We start from the raw sequence: 21,759 nt of genomic DNA, 5'->3' as shown, positions 1-21,759 counted from the left end.
CGGAGAGAAGATCCATGCGTTTCTATACGTTATCTATACCGTTTTCTACCATTAACATTGTTTTTAAAACATACATTTAAATAGATATGTCAGACGTTCACGCAATTCCGCGCATGCACGGGATGCCGACCGAAAATATTCATAGTGGCAACGGAAGAGAGACACGGTAACTCATTACACACGTTGCTTTTCTATGCCACTCTCTGGAAATTATTCTCGAATTCTTGGTTTTTACTTTGTCATGCAAACAATGCTCGACAATAGATAATTATTTATTTAGCTGCAAAAAATGCAATGTGCAAATGCGTTTTTACGAAAGTAAACAAATATTTATCAGCGATATCTGGTATGCATGTAACAATTCCCAATTCTATGATTCTAACATTTTTTTTGTAAATTTCGGTAAACACGTTATAATGTATTTATGTGAGTTATCAGTTTGAGGACAAGTTAATAAAAACAGTGAGCGATTAATAATAAGCAAAACTGTTAAGGCATGATAATCATGTCTCCTTGTACTTATACATTGTGTAACATAGTAGATATTCGTGTCTAAATATTCATACAAATATTTATGAGCGATATCTGGTATACGCGTAACAATTCTCTATGATTCTAACATTTATTTGTAAATTTCGGTAAACACGTTATAATGTATTTATGTGAGTTATCAGTTTGAGGACAAGTTCATAAAAACAGTGAGCGATTAATAGTAAGCAAAACTATTAAGACATGATATTCATGTCTCCTTGTACTGATACATTGTGTAACATATTCGCCTAAATATTCATAATGAACGGTCAAGCGATAACATGTCAAATATTCTTTTTGGTGACTTTGGTATTTTTATATCGTTCACATATTTTTCTTTACTCATTTCATTCGTGCTATCTTAGTGCTTTCTTAGTGCTCTTTTATTTTCTTCTCTCATTTCGCGTTTCTATCTTCTGGAATTGTCTAATATTATATTTTACGATGCTCAATTTGCAAGAAAAATAATAAATAACGCTAATAATAAACGCATACGTATTATGGACAGTCAGTGTTTCCATATGAATAGAAATGTAAAAAATGTTTTCAAAGAACCGCGCAATTTTAAATATTTTATCTGTATCTATTTGTATTTGTGTTATCGTGATAACGTATACAGATATGTCCTCATTGAAAAGCATTTCGCTTCGATGTTTATCTATATACATCGAAGATGGACATGTTAAGCAGCGTGGCAATAAATAGTCATAAATGTTATTTCAATGAACCAATTCTTCTACGTCAAAATACTATTTGATATTTACGTACATTGTCCATTCTTACTAAGAAAGCGCAATGGGGCGAAGAGAGTACGGCAACCGATAAAGCGTTCCCAGACGCAACGTTTGAGATAATTAACCGACGGCAGAACACCCTTAGACGCCGGCTCTTGGTGGTAATTTGTCAAATCTATACGCGGATCACGAATATGAGACGCATATTTCATCGCGGATATATTTTTCGTTTACGTTCATGACAAGCTGTAAGTAGCGGTTGTCTCGGAGACGATAAATCTCGCGACGGATCAAAAGTTTTCAAAAGTATCTTATTGATGTTTTGGAGAAACTAACTCGTGCGTATCGTCGAAATTGTCCTCGAAATAGGCGTTATCTTGACTGTTTACGGAATGTATCGCGTGTAAGTTTTGCGCGCGAATGACATCTTTATAGACATAATTTCGAGGAACAAACCAGCTGGCATAATGATACCGGGCTTAAGAGCGATATAAAGTGCGCGCGCGCGCACATATTAGGATCTATTAATATGCAGTCGGTGCAAGTCAGACGGTTAGACGGTTCTTAGTTACTTGTCACACATTAGCTGCCGTCCGACGCGGCAGACAACTTCCCGTCCGTCGTCCTCACGACGGACACACACGACGAGACTTCTCTATTCGTCTGTCAACGATCTCCTTCACGTCAGCATATTCCACTGTTCACTGACAGCTTAAAGGGAAAACGGCTTTCATAAACGCACTACCCACCCCGGATGATTCCCCAAAAGACAGATCGCTGTATTAGAACATTCCCCTTGGTCTGTATGAAGACCAAGAGAAATGACACGTCGTGCATGCGAACACGCCGCGTAATCCGTGTAATTTTTATACACCTGTGAACGATATATAATCCTATCTGTCCAATGCTGAGCTTTGGCGTTACTCCAATATCCTTAAGCTTCGTCCAATTCCCAAACGATCGTAACTTACGATCAAATGTCTCCGCTTTCTTCGATATTACTTTGCGATGAAATATCATTTCTAATAATTTCCCTTCCCACTTCCTTTACACAATCAGAAAATGTGCGTGGTGGATTAAAAAATCTTTTACGATTATTATTTTAATCGCACGTTTTTAAATGTATTTCTTCAACGTCATTTACAGAAGAAATATGATTTTAGAAATGTATAATGCAATAGTATTTACGTAAATGCGAATGATTAATAAATAATAAATATGTAAATCATACATTGTAGTCTAGGAATAATATGAAATATTTCAATAAGTGTTTTGCATTATTAAAATAAATTTAAAATAATTTTTCTTCCATTGTCTTCGCATCGTTTCATAATGATAACGCTTATTTTCAAGTTTAATTCGTTACTTTTTTCAATAACTTAATTCAAGTAAATCGATACGATTATATCGGTTATATTTTCAAATAAACTGATATGATTTATAAGTGAATAAGAGAGAGAGAGGAGGGGGAGGGGATGAAAAAAAGGAAAGAAAATAACCGAGGAAAGAGCCGCGCTTTTTTATTACGTATCTATTTCTATCAGTTACTGAATTTTTAATATTTTCATTAAAAATGCAAAGGAGATTAGATCTTATTTATATAAAATTTATTATGGAAATGTCTAGATACACGTAGAATTATTCATTTTATGAAATTTTAATAAATATGATTTAAACGTCTTACTGAAATTCATTGCTGTATGAATATTTTTTACACCTACTGTAATTTTGTTTCTTTAGATTAATCGCTTTATCTGTTTAATACAACGATCCGTTGATACAGTGGATGCTCATATTTTCGTAGTATGTACAGCATTAAGATAACAGCGAAAGAAATGTAAATTGATTTGTGAATACTGCGTTTCATACTTATGATTCATGAACGTTCGTTATGTCTCTTTGAGGACGAAGGCCGACTGTAATAAGAAGCGGTAATTTCCGAGTCTTGGTCAGGAGAAATTATCTATGCTCAGTTACGATACGTAAAAATATTAAATATCATTAATATAATATCTGTTAGTTAAGTAATATCACGTCAAGTATTAACTGATCATAATTTTAACATTATTGATATGATGCATAAAATACGACGAATGTATTAAAAAATCCAATTAACGTTTAGTCATTGCTTTACTTATGACTGTATTTATCATGTAGGTATGAGATGAAAAAAATATTTGCAAATAGAATAACGAAAGCAGAAAAAGACGTTCAATTTGATATAATAATACAAAAAATGTAAATAATATGGTTTCCGTACAAAGTAAAGAAATATGTATCCTCTAATTTTAAGTTTACTCTCTAGAAAGTTTTTTTGTTAAATTTTATGGAAACACATATTGCAATTATTTTGTGAAATAAAATAGTATTATAGATACTAATACGTATATTGTTTTTTATCTGCCTTATATTAGCTAAAGTTTCGTTTTTGTGTATTGTGCGATGTAGAAAAACTTTGACAATCAGTGAAGTTGATGACAGACTGAATATTTTTTTAATTATCTTAATATTTTCTTAAATCATTCACCCATCCTATTATATACTGATTACTCATTTTATTTATACAGTCTAGACAGGCGTAGATAATTAAATACATTGATGTGTTGTGTGGTAAAAAGAAAATTTGACACATTTAATAAGCGGTAGTTTATCAAATCTTTTCCGCTGCATTAAATCAAGAAGAATCTGTTAAGAGAAAATGTGACGAATTATAATTAGCGTATTATTTAGACAAATGTTGGTACATGACTAGACTTATCGTTACCACGATATCCGCAGACATTTTCGATTTTGCTTCTGACTCAGCAAGAAACCGGCCTGTCACGTACACGCGCCAGGAATGAGACGCGCTTTATGTTGTTTTCGAGATGTTCCAACTATTCAGAGAGTACAACAACAGGGCGAGAACTGTGTGGAAACTTACAATTGAAAAAGTTGGGCAAATTAAGACCACCCGTTCGGCGCCACCTCCGATATGGAAGCGTTATTGAAATTTCATTCGTCACGCGACTATACCGATATATTTTCCACGTATCTACGAAATACCGTTCTGAAAAATATTTTCCACGGTTTCTCTACGAAATATACGTTTTTATCGGTGAGGTTAAGCGTGTCCAGCATTAAAGGTTTCCTGTTTAGACGTGATGTCTGCGAGTGGTACATGTACCAAATGGATACACGGATGTCAGGTACGTGGATTCAGTAAAATCAAGCGGTTTATAGTAACGTGTTCTTATCCCCTTTCACCTCTTTCCCGCGATTTGAAGAAGTTCTGGTTATGTTTAATGGGAAAAATGTAAATCTTTCCGATAAACTTTATGATCCCAGCTAGAAACCACCGCGCCTTATAAATTTTCTCCGTTTGACAGTCCATATTGCGTAAGAATTTTACATGTGTAGTACATGTCATCGCATAAAAATTAAATTTGATTTTTACATTTTTTAATGTTAAATAATTATTTTAATATTTATACATATTCTATTGCTGACATATTTATTGTTTTACAAAACGACACTGTTGCGTTTAAAGTCGCGTGTAAAAATTATACACCGTCTTTTCAATTTAAAAAACCTTAGTACACATTTTATAGCACGTTTTAATTTTATCGTTTAGATTGTGATATAAAGCTTAAAATCAACGTCTCGTGTGTGTGTCGGATAATTGCAAGTATTTATTAGCAAAAGTAATATGGTGTAAAGATCACTGAAGATCCAATCGCGAAATGCGAAGCGGCGTGTATTACAACCGAACGATCTTCACGTAAAGTGTAATTCTCGTACGATTTAAGCGTACTCGAAAATGCGGCGAGAAGAGCTTACGGTCGAAGCATCGGATAGCAAGATGGAAGCGTTTTATCGGCCGTTTCTTAGGCTCGCTTTGATGTTACGCCGAGACAGGTCCGTTTATCGAGGTGGATCCCTGAAGAGGCAGAAGCGCGCGTTTCAGCCCGACGGAAAGTGCTTGTGAATCGGGTTTCCAGTGCATTTAGTGGACTGACTGTATTATGGAGAATACCGAGATTAATCTCGAAATAGATTTTCGCATCTCATACCGCGATACCGCGTTTCGAGTAATTTACAGGCGTTAATTTACAAAATTTACTCCTCCTCCATCGCGTTTTTATAACCGATTCATAGTCGATTTGAGACTGTCTTAAGATGCGTCGTAAGTTAATCAGATTTTATAGCCGGTATTCATAGTCAGTTCTTATTTCAAGTATATCTTAAGTAACGTCTTAATACGGCCCTTTGATTGGTTCGTGACATTTTATGACTGTACTTACTACTCAAGGACTGTCTCGAATACAAGACTCGGCCAGAGGGCTGTATTAGCATCTTAAGATACTTATACTACGCATTACTTAAAACGATCTATAAGAATCGACTATGAATACCGCTGAGACGCCCTGTAATAAGTCTCATATCTGCGTAATCGGCACTGCGACCTCGCGTCGCGTGCGGAGTAAGTAATTGTGCGAATCTTTCGCGAAATGCCGTTACGACGTCGATAAACGCGATAAATCGTCCGAGTAATCGTCGCTCTGTTTTTCTCACGTATCAGACTAGTTCCAGCATCATCCTCGCTTGTGCCGCGTGCCGTATATCGTATATCGTAAACCGTTACCGTATCTCCGAAGCGTGCTTTCTTATCGCGTTATTGTTACTTCGAACTACCGTCGTGAGTCGTGTAACTTTGGCTGGATACAGTTTGCTCTGAACTTGTGTATACGTGGATCAGGAAAAGGACGAGAACTTTTAACTGTAACTGTGTGAAAGGGATTGTTATTAAAACGTCTGACTAGACGTGGTTTTTTTTTTTATAGTTGAAAGAAATTTATTGCGTTGTACACTTCCGCGTACTTTTCTGGATATCGTGTTTTGTGGTTTTATATTTTATAGGAAACGTTTTACGAAAAATATTTGATAAGAAGTTTTATTTTGTATTTTACAACGAAGACTATCACTCTTTGCAACATACATTGTGTTTTGAATCGTTTTACGAACACAATAACGCACGATTGTCTCGCCTAACTTGAAGCGAACTAGAATAACATACATTTATAATATATTTCATAATTAAGTTTAATGTTTTGATTACGAAACGTACACGTCTCTAACATACCAAACTTTTCCAAGATAAATTTCTTTGTTTATCGTAGAGTATTCTTTCTATCGATCTCCCATCAGTCGTGTCTAAAATTTCAAAAGTTTCATCGCTTCCTTCGTACCGTTTGCGAATGTAATTGTACGTAAAGCGATTGTTGAAAAGCGATTGTCGGACCTGAGCAGAGGGTTAACACTACCGTGTTACATTCCAAACGAAGATAATCTCTCTTATCCAGACTAATCCTTCGGAAAAGAGTATCACTTACGGATATTGCCCGCGACAGTTCCAATGGGATTGGTCAACAGAGGCCTCTGGACAAGATCCTCCTCGAGATGAGCACGACTCGGTCGGGCCTGCTTTCTCCGTGACATCCCTCCGACTCGGTTGAAATCAGTTCGCCGCACTCCTCGTCGCTCTCGCACTCTGTCGAAGAGGCGGCAGTCGTCGTCCGCCGACGGTTTGGATCGGGTCGAACGACGGGTTGGAACGACCGCCGTTGCACTCGTTTTTGTGGATCCTCCTCTTTCTCTTCTTCCTCCTCCTCCTCCTCCTCCTCCTCGAAATCCCGACGAAAAGCAGACAAATGCGTGGTCAGTCTAGACGTCGCCGACGGGACAACAACGGCGGTTGACGACGTCGCTGTAGCGTCGAGGATGCGAACCGCATGTCTTCCTCTGTCTCTTTCTTTCTTTTTCTCTCTTTCTCTCTCTCTCTCTCTCTCTCCCTCTCCCTCTCACTCTCTCTATTTCAATTCCGTGGGTTCTGCGCGACAACCGGAGCCGAGAAAAACGCAACGATCGTTATTCGCGTATCTCACCATCGGCACTAACTATCTAGGGGAGACGCATCTCCCCACGAACCGTAGCGACGCACTTCGCGAAACGTTTCATACATGGATCGTCGCCAAAGGAGAGTTACTCTCGCCCGCCGGCCGGTGATCCATAGAGCGTGTCAACTCGGCCAGTAATCCATAGAGGTTAAAACGCACCGATCCCTCTAACCCATCCCCCACCAGATGGGATGCGCGGACGGAGGGCAATTTCTTCCTTCTTTTCCTGCAAACCCGCCGAAGGAGTTTGGAGCTGACCGTCTGAGACGTCTGAGACTCTTCCGAACACCGAGATCTCTCTCTCTCTCACTCTCGTTTCACTCTTACATCGACGAATCGTGGATGCTTCTCCGTGCACGACTCGCACGTGGCCAATCCTCCCTTTCTCTCGTTGCTCCGAAAGTCCTTCTTTCGTCGCTGCTGCCTGCTCCGAATCGCCTCGCAGTTTTCGCCACCACGCAATCGCTCCACAGCACACACTCGATACTCACGTTATTACCGCTCGTCCGGCGTATATCGCGACTGTTTGACAACTGTTTGAGACCGGCGGCATTCCCGGCGCGCGGCAGGCAGGCAGGTAGGAGATGCCCGAGTGCGACCGTAAGAACGCGTAACTGGGAAACAAAAAGAGCCTCGTGTAACGTAACGTGGTGTAATGTACGTGTGCACGATGTGTGTCCTACACCACTGCTCACATATCGGCCGATACCCCGATATTACACGTGTGCGGTGACCGGCTCGGCTGACACGACGACGGACTTGCGAGCAAGCGCGCGCGCGCGCGCGGATACGTCACCAGGGTGTGTTGTGTACGTGTGTGTACGTGTGCGCGCGCGTGTACGTGTACGTGTATGTATGTGTGTGTGTGCGTGTGTGCGTGCGTGTGCGTGCGTGAGATCGCGTACGTGTACGCGTGCGTGTTTATGAGTCTATATCTCGCGCGAAATCCGCTGCTCCGAAGCTTCGAGTCGGCCGGACGACGGACGGACCAGCTCTGGGCCTGACAACCAGACGCCCCTCTCCGCCGCCGGCGAGACGCGACCGCTGGTAGGGATAGAGGAGATATACTCTGCGCGCGCTTTCGCCCCCACCGTGAGTGCAAGCACCGTCACCCTCCCCGCCATGGCTGGTCGTCCATCCGCTCCCTACTCCTGTCGCGCGCGTCCCCACTCCGACTCCCGCTCCCGCGACGGCGACGTCGCGTCGGGCGCGCAACCTCCTTCGTGATGCGCCCTTCTCCATGCGCCCGCGTCGCGTCGCGTCGCGTCGCGAATGCAGGGAGATCCACCCTTGGTGCACGAGACCAAGTCGATCTCCACGCGTATTGTACTCCTCGCACCGGATAATAACGCATGCACTTCCGCGCGATCGTTCCCGCGTGTATTTCTTTGGAAGATGATGGAAACCACCGATGGTCAACGGTGCGCCGATATATCGGTCTCGTAGGTGTCTGCGTGGTACGAGGGCTCAATAATATTGGACGGCTTGTACCTAGATGAGTAGAGAGAGAGAGAGAGAGAGAGAGAGAGAGAAGGTAAGATGCGTTTTTCACTGATCTTGTCGATTTCGCGACCGCGACTCCAGGATCATACAAGGGCCGCTGACGCGCGCGGCGAAGCGTGATCGAATGAGCCGGTGAGCCCTCGAAAGGGACGCGCGAGAGAAGAATCCTTTCGCGGGCTCTCTCCGCGCGCGCCTCGTTCGCTCGCTCCACCGTTGTTCGCTTCCCCTCGCTCCGGTGTCGCTCCGTTTCTCGTCCTTCTCTACCTGCACGATCCGTCTTTCTCTCTGTCTTATTCCCCTTCCGGCGGATGCTCGATATCCCCACCGTTTGGCCGCGGGATCGCGAGGCGTGGCCTGTCCCGGAGGAGTGCCCGCCTCCTTATGCATTATTATAGCGAGCCACTCGTGTCTCTATGATTTTATATGCCGCGTTTCAGCGTGAATATTCTAGCGCGCTTCCACACACACACACACATACACACACGGTGCTCTTGGCGGGTTCCCGGGTTCCCGCCACCACCGCCGCCGCCGCCGCCGCCGCCGACGCACCGCACCGCACCGCACCGCACCGATGCGCCGACGATATCGTGTGTTTTATGCTGCCCAATTATTTTCTCGTTCCACCGTTGCGCTCGATCCGGCCGTTCTGGTGATTGTATGCAGGACGACGAGCGAAATGCAGGAAAGATCGTAACAAGTGCGTTGACATTTCTGCAGTGTCGCCTGCGAATTACTCGTCAATTGAGATTTTTTTTTTTTTTTTATAAACTCTCTTGAGAAGGCATTCGCATTCAGTTGATGTAATTACTAATTACACGTACTAAGCGAAGATTATTGGTTCAAAATCGACTATCCAATCTAAACGAGCAAAATATTCCGATTACTTACGCTCGTTAGCATATTTAACAGATATATCCACGAAAAAAGAGAAAAAAAAACAAGTTGATGTCTAATTTTATTTCAGATTCTTTTGTCATTAGTAATATTAAACAAAATAATAAAAGCGTTTTAATGCCAATACTATGATGTTATTTTATTTTTAGTACTTTTGGTACTAATTGGATATCTTTTATTGATTGTTTAAAAATCATTGAGCACAATAATTACCATTGTAAATATACGAGAGAAAGAGAGAGAGAGAGAGAGAGAGCGAGGGGTAGAGGAGGAGAGGGGGGGAAAGACTCTCATGAAAAATGTCATTGAACGTAATCGCACGAGAATTCGTATTTTACTGAAATTCTCGATACGCTCAGTCACATCTCGTCATATCACGTAGCATACAAATGCCGAGAGAACAGGTGGGTTGTGGACGATTCAGACGAGAGACGGGACGGGAAGGAAAGGACTACGGCAAAGGCTGCGGTAAAGCGGCAAGTAGAAAAGCGGGGAGGGGGCGTGGGGAGTTAAATTGGGGTAAGGTGAGAAGACCAAGACCGAGTAGATGGGGTATGCAGCAACGGTTCGTATCTCGGTCCTACGTATGAATAAGGCGCCGACTATGGACTCTGCCATGAGTTCCTCCATTGTGCTAAATACAACTATAAGCTAGCGGCGTGGGATCCTCCCACATAGCGTTTTAACGATCGCTGATTTTGCCCAGTTAGAACGGAATTCTATTTTTTATTCGCATATTACGCATCACTCATCGTGCAATTAAATATGAATCCTGAGAACCTTCCTAACCGATTTTTATAATGAATATAATATAATATTATATTTTGTTTATAATTGTAATGAAATAAAAACGATAACGAAACTTAGAAAACCAACTAGAAAGAAAATTATGATGATATAGAATTCATTAGGAAAAGTTATTATAATCTAGTCAATTTATATTATAGTTATTTCCATATATATTTGTACGAAGATTGATGTATCTCATACGTTCCTTATTCTAATATGCAATTTATGTTTTTTTTAATAATATAGAGATATGCCAATTCTGAATGTGTTCTTTTTATAACTTCCCGTAACTAGACTTTTCTCTTGTTCAAGTGGAATGCCGGTCAATTTTAAAAACCTACATTTTATTCGTGATTCAATTGCGTTTACTTGAACTTGCTTTCTTCATATACTATTTTTATTACAAATTAATCATTATAAGCATTATGTTAATTTCCTAATTTTTACAGGCATTAACATATTGTGTAGTCAGTAGATATTTTATAAGTGTTATATTTTCTCCAGTAGACATTATATTTATAAAATAATATATTGACTGACATATTGACTAATATGATGAATTGTACACACTGTTAAAAATAAAAAAAGTACAAAAAGAATGTTAATTTTAACATTTTTGCATATCTCAGAAAGTCCATCTTTAAGTACATCTTTAAGTACATTTTATTTTTAACAGTACACCGACAAATGTCACAGAAATAATGTAGATATGTATTTAAAAATCAATTTCATTGAAGATTTTGTGCAAATAATAATTAAAGAAAAATATAAAAATACTCATAAATTTTAAATATAAATTATATAAATGTCATGAATATTTATTTATTCGTAGGTCTATTAATTTTTATTGATCTACACAATGTGTCATCGTTTTAAAACTGTAACCGTATAACCGCAATTCCACTTGAGGGCCATTAAAATAAAAAAAGTATGTGTTCTCTTTTCTGTTTTTCGAATAGGTTTATTGTCCTCTCCGACTCATAATTTTTGCGTAAAGATCTTAGGGGCTATAATGTGCGGTGAGACCCGAGAAAAGGGTGGTCGGTTGTCCGTCGTGGACAAGCGCCGGCGCCGGGTCTGACACCTGCAGTGAGCATTTTTCCTTCTAGGATTAGTATAGGTACCTGCCTTACGCTTTTTTCACAAACACGAGAAACTTATACGTGTGCATTTTCTCGTACACATCCTATACCTGTTCAACGTTGATTGCTCCGCTATGCATCGTACAATAAATTGTAATAAACGATGTTAATTATGCTGAGAAATATCGAATATTCCTCCTGTCACAACTACTGTTGTACGTATAGATACGTATCAATTTAATATGTACGAGTACAACTTATTTTATATGTACAACTAGATTGCACATATAAATTTCCGAATAGCTTTACGAGTGTGTAAATTATTTCTTTATCCACAAATATAAGTAATATACTATTTATTTTAATACATTTTAGAAATACATTTTCCGTTAAGTGTTTAAAGGAATATGCACGATATAATGAAAAGCCATTAAAAAAAAAGTGATTTCATTAAATGGAAATTAAAGTGTTCATGTTTCTTCGATCATTTTTATTTTATCTGCAATAGATAATCTAAAATATTAGTTTTAGTCAAATGTAAACATTCAAATATATTAAAAAAACGTGTATTTTATTAGAATAAAATTTATTAGAATAAATATACTCCGATGTGAATGATTTTGTGTATCCCGCGAACAATTCTGTATCTGTAAGTATCTGCTTTCGCTTCTATATAATAGATTTGCACCTAATACACTTGACCGAGTCGATTCCCGAGGATCGTGGTATTAAAAGGCCGCAGAAAATCCACCGCAGCAGGTGGCGATCTCTCTCTCTCTCTCTCTCTCTTTCTCTCTGTGCACGGAGGCATTAAAGCCATTCATAGTGGAAGGGGAATCAGCAAATTGACGCCGTTTAGATTGCGCTGCATTCAATTAGGTTGCGGAGGCGCAGCCGGATAAAAACGCGCGTATACTCGCGGACGTCCTTTTATCATCCGGCACGTTCATTTAGATTTGTTCATTCTCCGACGTGCCACCCGCTGGTGGACTGCTTCCAAAGAAGCGCAGCGCGAGGTTTCCGTCTCTTAATTTCGATGGAAATGAAGCGATTCCGCCGATCTCGCGGCAGCAAAATCACCGAATCGTTTTAATTCGCGCAGTGGATTATCACACGGTCCTTTTATTAGCATTACTGCATTAATGTTTCCGCTTAGCTATTAGATGTATGTCTTGTTTGCTTAATTTCTTTATGTTCGGATTTTCATTAATGATAAGTTACTCGTTGCTTTCCAAGTTCTTTCTGCATATATTTTATTTATGGAATATGGAATATATAAGTATATCTACTCTTTTCAGAGTTTATAACATAAGTAATAGTTAAATTTATAAGGTTACAAATATAAAATTTTTCAGAATAAAATATTTCAAAAATATTTTTTTTTTAATAATAGTTAAAATTATATATGTGTATTATATCTTCGAGAAATTATATATATATATATGATATATTTATAATATAGAATCTTCCAGTAATATTTTATTTGTTTGATAAATACACTTTTATTTTAGAATCGATTGAGGCAAATATGGAGAATTAGAAATTTCTCAAATCAAATCTACAGATTGATGACTTAAGTCCTCAAGTTTGGTTGGACTTCCATACGTTGAATCTCAGGATGCACAACTGGCATACTCGAAATACTCCAGCTCCCAATGTGGAGTCCGCAACGGTAGAAAATAAACGGGAGATGGAGGAATGGGAGAGTCGCGGATGGTCCAGGTTTATGGCTCCGGTGGCAAAAGAATAGATATGACGTATTCATGAGGATGGCGCGGGTTTGTCAGGCAGATGGCGGAGCGATAGCGGCACGTCGGATCTTCGAAGAAAAACACGAAATAGTTGTGCCTCGCTCGAGGCGAGACCGGACCTGTTTTCTATCACCTTTCTTCGCCTCCCATGCATGTCCAGGATATTCCCGGTTCTCTCCGCGTTCTCCCCCGCCCCTAACCCCTTGCATCCTCCCCCTCGCAATAAAATCCGATTTGACGTCAATTTATCTACGGATATATCCAGTCAGCGCGGCGGCATCGCCAGGACACGGCCCTCCTTTCTTCTTTTTTCTTCATTCGCGTGTACCGTCACGAGGGCACGTTGCGCATGAATTTCGTTTATAAAGTACCGCGATCACCTTTTTCTCTCTCGTCTACCGTTCCAGATAATAAGGCGACGGTGGGAATAATAGATATTGTTAGGGCTTGTTAGAAATAATATTAAAGACCGGATTTTATATATTGAGCGGCTCCTTCTCTTCCGATTGACCATCGGTATCGCAAACCGATCGATGAAGAGACAAAAAGGAATACCTTGCACGCTTCTCTCGGCGGAAAAGTCGTATTCATTTAAATTACGTGGAGATGAGAGTGGTTGATAATGAACCCAGGGCGTGCGATTCGGAATTTTTAGGAGGTACAAGGAACAGAATCGAGCTTCGTTACGGACGATTGAAAAAATGAAACATTGGTTGCTTTCAGCAGAAAAAGCAGCTTTATATAACTTGTAAAATTCTTTTTAACGTGATTGGTCTTACCCTTAGTTCCTCACTAAATCCAAATATATAAATCGATCGTATTCAATTTACAATAGTTGCAAAACTGCTTCTTTACTGTTAAACGCATTGAATCACATTGAAGTTACATTCATCTTTAAAAAAAAATGCGCATTTTCAAACTTAAATCTATTATATTTTTTTCTTCATTATTACTTACGCATGCTTATTTTAAGATAAACTTTTCAATCGAATTCGAGTCAGTTCTGGTCAATCATGTAAGATTTTTTTAGAGTGGAAACGTGTAAAAAGTGAAAATTTTTGTGTATACATGTACAATATAATGTATGTACATATACACACAAAAATATGTATATACATACAAAAAATTTTCCTTTTCACCTTTTACATGTCTACTCAGAGAAACAGTTACGTGATTCCCTGATATTAAAATATTTAAAAATATAATAATAAAGTGTTATCTAAATTATTTTGCTGTTTACTATATCAGTCTTTGAATGTTGAGTAACGTCAAGTATTTTATCAAAGAACAAAAAAAATTATATGTTCAAAAATTATTCACGAAATGTGCTACGATAAATGTTGAATTACATTACATTACTTCTTATAGATTTACGATCTTGTGAAAATATGCGATTCGCTATGAGAACACAAAAGTGGACCATTCGAACTCCCTAGTGTACTCTTCTCGGAGATTGGCATAACATATATAGCTTTACACCTATATTCGTATATAAGGAGGTTACCGTTCAACGTATATGGAGAGACTGGTGCAGCCAGTTCGATCGAGATTGTCATATGCAGCAAAACATTAAACTGACACGATGATTATAAGCGAGTGGTCGTCAGGTTCGCGAATAAGAGAGAGGAGAAGAAAAACTTGAGCGTCATAAAAGCATAACGAATAACGAACAATTCCGAACAGTTTCTCGCTCGTCTTTGATTTGCTCGTTCGCCTCTTTTGTGAGCTCTCTCGATAGTTACGTACCAGACTTCGATTCCCCAAAGGGCATTACGAGGGATCTCCCTTTCTTTTCGCGTGATAAACACTTCTTGCTTAGTGCTTTGTCGATCTCGACGTACTTCTTTTTATTCATGGATTAATTATACTTTCATAATAATGTTTTACTTCTCGTCGAGAAAAGATATTTAGAGACGTAGCATTTGTAAAAGAGTATATTTTTTTATATCGTGATGTAGGAAAGGAGAGACGAAAGAGAGAGAAAGAGAGGAAGCAAGAGAATGCTTTACATTAATTGTTAATTATTGTTTATAAGTTAAACTGCATTTAATTAAGTTATATAACACTCAATTTAAGATTTTCATGTTAATAACTCGTATTAACTTTCCACATAACAGCAGTAGCCATAAAACTATGAACGTTCTATGAATATTCGTATATTTTTAGAACATTTTATGAATGCTTTTAAAAGTTCTGTATGGATTTTCTTAACTTTATATAAATCTTTTGTTTCTTTTTTTATTAATAACTTTTTTTCTACCATTTTTTGTAAGTTACACATCCTTATGTGTTATTATTCACCGTACATCGTTTACTATATCATTATAGTCGGCAATTGTTTTATTTTATTCCATTACTACATAAGAAAGAAAATATCTCTTGAAGAATCTTGCGCAGTAAAACTAAAGAACGTCTGCATCGTTAATGAAGATTCACGTCCTGAGCTGTGTTATTCAGCCGAGCAAGTATTATATTATCGATATCATTTGATCAAATAATTCTTTATTAATTTTTTTCTGTGACCGCGATTTTTATTGTGTTTTACCACCAGATTTAATGCTGTACGCATTAATTTCTAAGACATGTAATTTTTAAAATCGAATAGTATATGGTAATAAATGATGGAGAACAGACTTCCAAAATGAGTTTTGTTCAAAATTGTATTTAAAGATAGAGATGGCGTAGTGTTCAGTGTTGAAAGGGTTTGGAAGATTTATATTATAAGCTATTCTGGGATACTCTAGAAGCATTTTTCAACGTCAATTTATGTGCTGAAAGAAATCTAGACATTCGAAATGCATTACGTCCTGTAACTAGAAACAAACAAAATGTAATTCCTTAACATTTTTAGCAATTATTTATTAATTTAATTTCTTTGACATTTTACATTTTACTGATTGGCGCATTGTTATTTTCTATGAAGCGCGTAGTTTTCTTGTGGCTTTCTTTCTCGTTTTCTCAAAATTATAAATTTTGGACAAAACGCATTTGAAAGTCAAATGTGCTTCTCAAATGTAATGCGATAAATAATGGATAACATCGTTATTAACATTGAAAGTTTTTACAATAAATTACTTTTGAATTATTTTATACAATTTTCCATTTTTATTTCTCGTGTTTATCGTATGCAAGAACTCAAATGCTTTTCGAACTTCATAGAGAACTTGAATAATATCGAGTCAAAGATACATTGAGCATCCGTAATAACAATAATAATGCATCTCGTCGTAATGTAAAAGAGAAAAGGTAAGAACGCGTTCAAGGTTGGCAGAAAGGGACCTGGGTCGGCCGATCGCGGATCTCGGCCGCATAAATTTGTTTTAATTGCCAGCGACGTTACATTTTGCTTTAATTATGCCGCATTATCTGGGAGGTAAATTAGGTAGGTCCAGCTCTCGGTCCATCTTTCCCTCCATCCACCTTACTCCCCGGGCGCTACCCCGCGCCGCCTCCCGCACCATCCCCCTCCGTTCTCGATCTCCTCGTCTTGACTTCGCGGGTGAAAAAAGGAACGATCGTGCTATCCGCTCTGCCTCTCCTCTTTCTCTCTCTCTCTCTCTCTCTCTCGTTCACGCACACTCCTGTTTCCGCTCGGTCTCTATATAGTCTACTTTAGGATAGGATCTCTTTCCACCCGCGATCCTCCACCGTCACCTCTTTCTTATGGACCGATCGTCGTCTCTTCAGCCCCTCTCTCCCGCTCTCTTTCCCCGTCACCCCTCTCCTGTTGGAGACACCGCAGCACCACCCCAATTCTTCGTTTCCCCAGAACAGAGAGAGCGTGTGACAATTTACTCGGGCGATCTTTGGCGACTTCGGGACCGAGGCTCGTCCGCCCTGTCCTCACGCTCTGCCAACCTTTCCTCCCTCTCCTCCCTCCCTTTCTCCATCGGAACGGTGTCCCACCAGCGCAGCCCCTCGATCGGCCCAGTCCGGAGACTCTCCCCGTACCCCGCCTCCCCGTACTTCTACCACCCTTTCTTCTCATTCTTATACCTTATAGCTGCGTTATTTATGCCGGGTCCGGCTAATAAACATATGAACGCCCGTGCCTTCTCCCGAGCACACACCATCCCGATTCCCGGCCGCGCACACAACGTTGTGTCCGCACACGCTCGCGCGCCAGAGCTTTCCGCCGGCAACACACCGACGCCGACCGACGGTCGCAGACGGTCCTCGAGCATTGTCTCGTCTTATTAACAGCCAGCGGGACGATATATCTCGGTTGTTCTCGCTGGATCCCTTTTCGGTCCCCACTGCGGCCGAAACGCCGGAGAGAATACCTCGACACCTCGGGATAACGTGTCATAGAGGCCTGCGGATGAGAGGACGCATACACGCGAATGCACGCCCACGTTTGTCGTGCTTTTCCTTTCTTCTCTCTTTTTTCCTTTTATTTTACCTCTAAATCTCCTCCTGCCTTTCTACTTTCCTTCCGTTTCAACGCCCTTGTGACAGTCCTGAATACCTTTTTGAGAATGATAAAATATGTGAACAGAATGTTTTGTTAATTTGTAGCAATTATGATGTAATAAGATATACGTTTGTATACAATTTTTTTTTCATAATCATTTTGTTTATTATAATATATTTATTTACACTATATTGTCCAGTTTAATTCTTCAAAGAATTTTCAATTTCTCATTAATATTTGTTTTTATAATTAAAAAATTGAAGAGATGGGCGGAATAAAGACACTTATTCTACTTAGGCCTTTTTTCCGGAGATTAAATGTACATGTAATTAAATTTTTCTTATTAAAGACGTTACATTTGATACTGTACTCATTTATGTATAATAAAAAAGTAGCAAGTTATTTTAATTTTTATTAAAATCAAGATTTTGTAATTAGGCCTTTATTCCGTTCATTCCTTCAATTTATTTAGTATGAATTTTGTTGTGTCATTACTGTAACAAAATTTACATAAAATGTAACTCGTATAAATTGTTTCTTTTTTTCGATGTTAATTGATCGCGTTTAAATTAGATGCAACGTGGAAAGACAATGTAATTGCATGATACATATTTTGCCGCGCTTTGGCATCGAAACAGCAAAGTGCGCAGTTACTCGCGATTCAACTGTGGCGACACACAGCAACTGTGTGGTGAACAGTGGCAAATTCCAAATCGTACATCTTGCGTTCTCCAACCCGCGGCAGTCACGACGAGACAAGAGGAGAAGGTAAGAGAGGTAGGGGTGGGTGACTATACCTCCGTTCGGCCGAATGTCAAGGGGGCCAGTTTGTAGAAGTGACGCGACCGTGATGTCAACGAATATTTATTTAATTGGCTGCTCGCCGGCGAACGCTGCCGCTGTGTTATGCGGGAGCGATCTTGGTGGTGCACGGAAGAAAGTCTCCCCGTCCAAGATCCTCGTGGAGGACAAGGCCAGCATCCAGCGCGAGTGAAGGATTCATTATTACGCACCAAAACTCTCGATTTAACGTATAAACAAATTGATGCATTTTATAAATTTATAAAAGGATATTTAAAAATTTGCGATTTAAAAATTTGATTCATTAAGCGAAATTTCTATACGTAAAAAATGTTTTTGTGTTGGAAATGGTCTATCCAAGTTACCCTTGTTAAAATTTTGTGCTGAATTTTTAATAATTTTTATTTAATTTTGAGTGTCAATTTTACATAACGTGACTATGTTATTTAAAGATTTTGTATTAAATTGATATTCAACATTTCTTAATGTCAAAAATGCAATTTACAAATAAATGAATAAATGACAAAAATAATGTGTATAAAGTCTAAATTTCAAGATAAATACATAAAATATGTGTTAATTTAATATATCAAACATAACACACACACACACACGCACACACACACAAAAGTTAATTTTACTGAAAAAATATGCTTCTATAGTTTACTTACAAATTATGTCAATATCTTTCTTTCTTAATTTTTTTACAATATTTATGTTATTTTCTTATTTATCTTGTGTTAAATTAACGTAAAAATTTGAATGGACTATTTGGGTTACGTGAAATATGTTAAATTTATCACAAATTTTTCAATTGTGTATCGATAGAATATCAATTGCATTTTTGTTTCTTAAAGCTGATTCAAAATCTCTAGTCAAAAAAGATTGAATTATGATTACGATGTAATAGTCAATAAGATTATCATAAATATTCATTTAAATAGGAAATTATAAAAATGAATGTCTAATTACATATAAAAAAATCCAAGTACTGTAATGAGAGAATCAAATATTGTTCTATTAAATTATATAATTTATAAGTTTATCGGTTGCTTTCAATTTAGATGGATTTTCACCGTTATTTAAGTCTATTTCTTTCTATTTTTATGGCTATCTTATAGCTAATACACTATTTGTACATGTGTCGGTATTATCCATTTACTCAGTGTGCTCATGAGTTGCGTGCTATGCGTGCGGTGAATGTAGGGACTATAGCGTATAATATAGATTTATGTCACGGATAGCTGAGCATTGAACGGCTACCTCGCCGCTGAACAAGAGTGTAAGAGTCTGATGGAGCTGAAGATCGAAGATGGCTAAAGCGAAGGAGCTGCAGGAGGGGGCAGGGGCGGATTTAACGGATTTCATTTGATGATTATGACCTGCATTGAAAAATCAATATTATCGACGATGTAATTGAGGCAACTGTAAAATTTAACATAACGGTCGGTTTTCTTGTTACTTTGTGTTATAATAATGTGGTATGTTATAAACCACAAATTTGTTTATCTGTATTGTGAATTTTTATCGATTATGTTTCAATCATCAATAATATAATCGGATATTCGAGTCTACGTTTGTTGTAGATTCACACATTTTCGATTATGTATAAATGATAAAAATCGTACATGGATGTGGGCTGAAAAACTATCCAATTGCCTTGAAGAATACGATGTAACATTTAAAAATTGATGGAAGAATATAACGAGATACTTGATTCTCAAGAAGATTCTCTTGAAAGACGTTCGAAACGTCGTGTCTATCCGCGAGGATCGCTGAAGGAGACGAGGTTCCACGTACGCTTTTTGACATGTCTCGGCGTCGTTGGGAACGCTACGTGTTTCGGAATACACGCGTACGCGAAAGAAGACTACCGGATGTAACTTATTAGCAAGTACATTGAACACATGCGGGAAGACTATCGAAAGCAAACGGCTGCCAGGTATACCTGGCGGCGAGTCCCGGTACGAGTACGTGCGCCCCTGGGAAGGGGGCACGTTGGGGTACGCAGCCAACGCGGGGGAGGGGGGACGGGGATGGGGCAGGGGCAGGGGCAGAGACAGAGACAGAGACAGCGAGGAGGAAGAAGGGAAGGTCGATGGAGGACGTCGCGACGAGGGGGAGGAGAGCGGAAGGAGCGCGCAACTCTTCGCCGAGGAGTCCACAGTGAGCGGCCGAGTGATTTGTGAAGACGCTCCCGCGGCTGTAATCACGTGGGATCTCGTGGAGCTGTCTCTCCCGAGGGAGCGAGAGGACATGATGTGACGTGCGACGGAACGGAGGCGAGCCGACGGATTCTTATTGTTATTATGTGGGGAGTGACGTCCCACGATCCTGGCATGTTTATGCGTTCAGATTCGAGGCGGCCTTGGATGCATTGCCGAGACGAAGCCGAATCAAAGCATCCGAGTCAGTCCTCACGAGGCACCCGTCTTCTTCGAGTCTCCTTGTTTTAAACCTACCCTCGGGAGATTTCCCTCCCGTATCCGCGCCGGATACGAGCCAGACTCCGTACGCGCGCGCACGCACGGTTTTGCTTTCTCGTCGCAGACTGTCGTCTGTCGTGTCTGTCGTCTCTCGTCTGTCGTCTGTTTCCCCGCGCGCGTGATATCCTCTTACAGCATATTTGATAGACGCGAAACGAGCTCGGTTGCGTTCTCGGTTTCGAATGTACAAAATGAAAATTGAAATTCAGTCAAATGAATGAAATCTATTTAATATTTTTACATCTTAATCAATTCAATTTTATCTCACGAGATTATCTGGCGTAATTTAGTTATTGCTAAGTTACTTCGCACTTAAAAATGTCGCGCCAAAGACATTTGATTTCATTTTATCTCAGCGGCAACGTCGGTACTCATAGCGGGGATCGCGATTGCTATTCGTGCACTCGTCGCACGATGTCGACGTGTTACCACCATAAAAATTATCTCACGAATGCAGCTCGCGGCTGGTGGTTATCGGAGCTGGTCATACCCGAGTACCAATAAACGCAGCCCGCTGGCAACAGGCCGTTGCCGGCGAGACGCGAAAATAAACGATCGTATTTGCTGTTAGGGGTGTGTTTATGACGTGCTTGTTTGCAGATGCTACATTATAAAGAAGCTGCGCGATGCGAGGACGGCGTTGACGACGGCACGAGCCTCGAGCTGGAGCGCACCGTCGAAAGCGGTGGCGAGCGCGCTGGTGGCGTATCTGGGCGTGGCAAGGCCGCAGGGCGCCTCCGTTGGGAATAAATTATCTCGTGGGCTCTCCTCCGAGCGGGCGCACCCCGGTTATTATTGCCTAATAGACGGCCAAACAAACGGTTCACGCCCACCCTCC

The 21,759-nt window shown here is 39.7% G+C and overlaps 1 protein-coding gene across 1 annotated transcript in view; it reads right to left on the bottom strand.

Moving 5' to 3' along the window:
• salm (spalt major) overlaps window positions 1–11,072 on the bottom strand; it is a 98,183-nt gene extending 87,111 nt beyond the window's left edge. The window contains exon 1 of the mRNA XM_011050940.2: window positions 6,638–11,072. Coding sequence (XP_011049242.2) covers window positions 6,638–6,743 — 106 coding nt within the window. The 5' untranslated portion in view covers window positions 6,744–11,072. The remainder of the gene's footprint in view (window positions 1–6,637) is intronic.
• Window positions 11,073–21,759: the final 10,687 nt, after the last annotated feature.

Source organism: Acromyrmex echinatior, chromosome 3 (assembly GCF_024713525.1).
Source record: "Acromyrmex echinatior isolate Ae372 chromosome 3, ASM2471352v2, whole genome shotgun sequence".
Classification (NCBI taxonomy): Eukaryota; Metazoa; Arthropoda; class Insecta; order Hymenoptera; family Formicidae; genus Acromyrmex; species Acromyrmex echinatior.
Note: the sequence above shows the minus strand (reverse complement) of the source record. Positions and strands in the feature narration are given on the sequence as shown.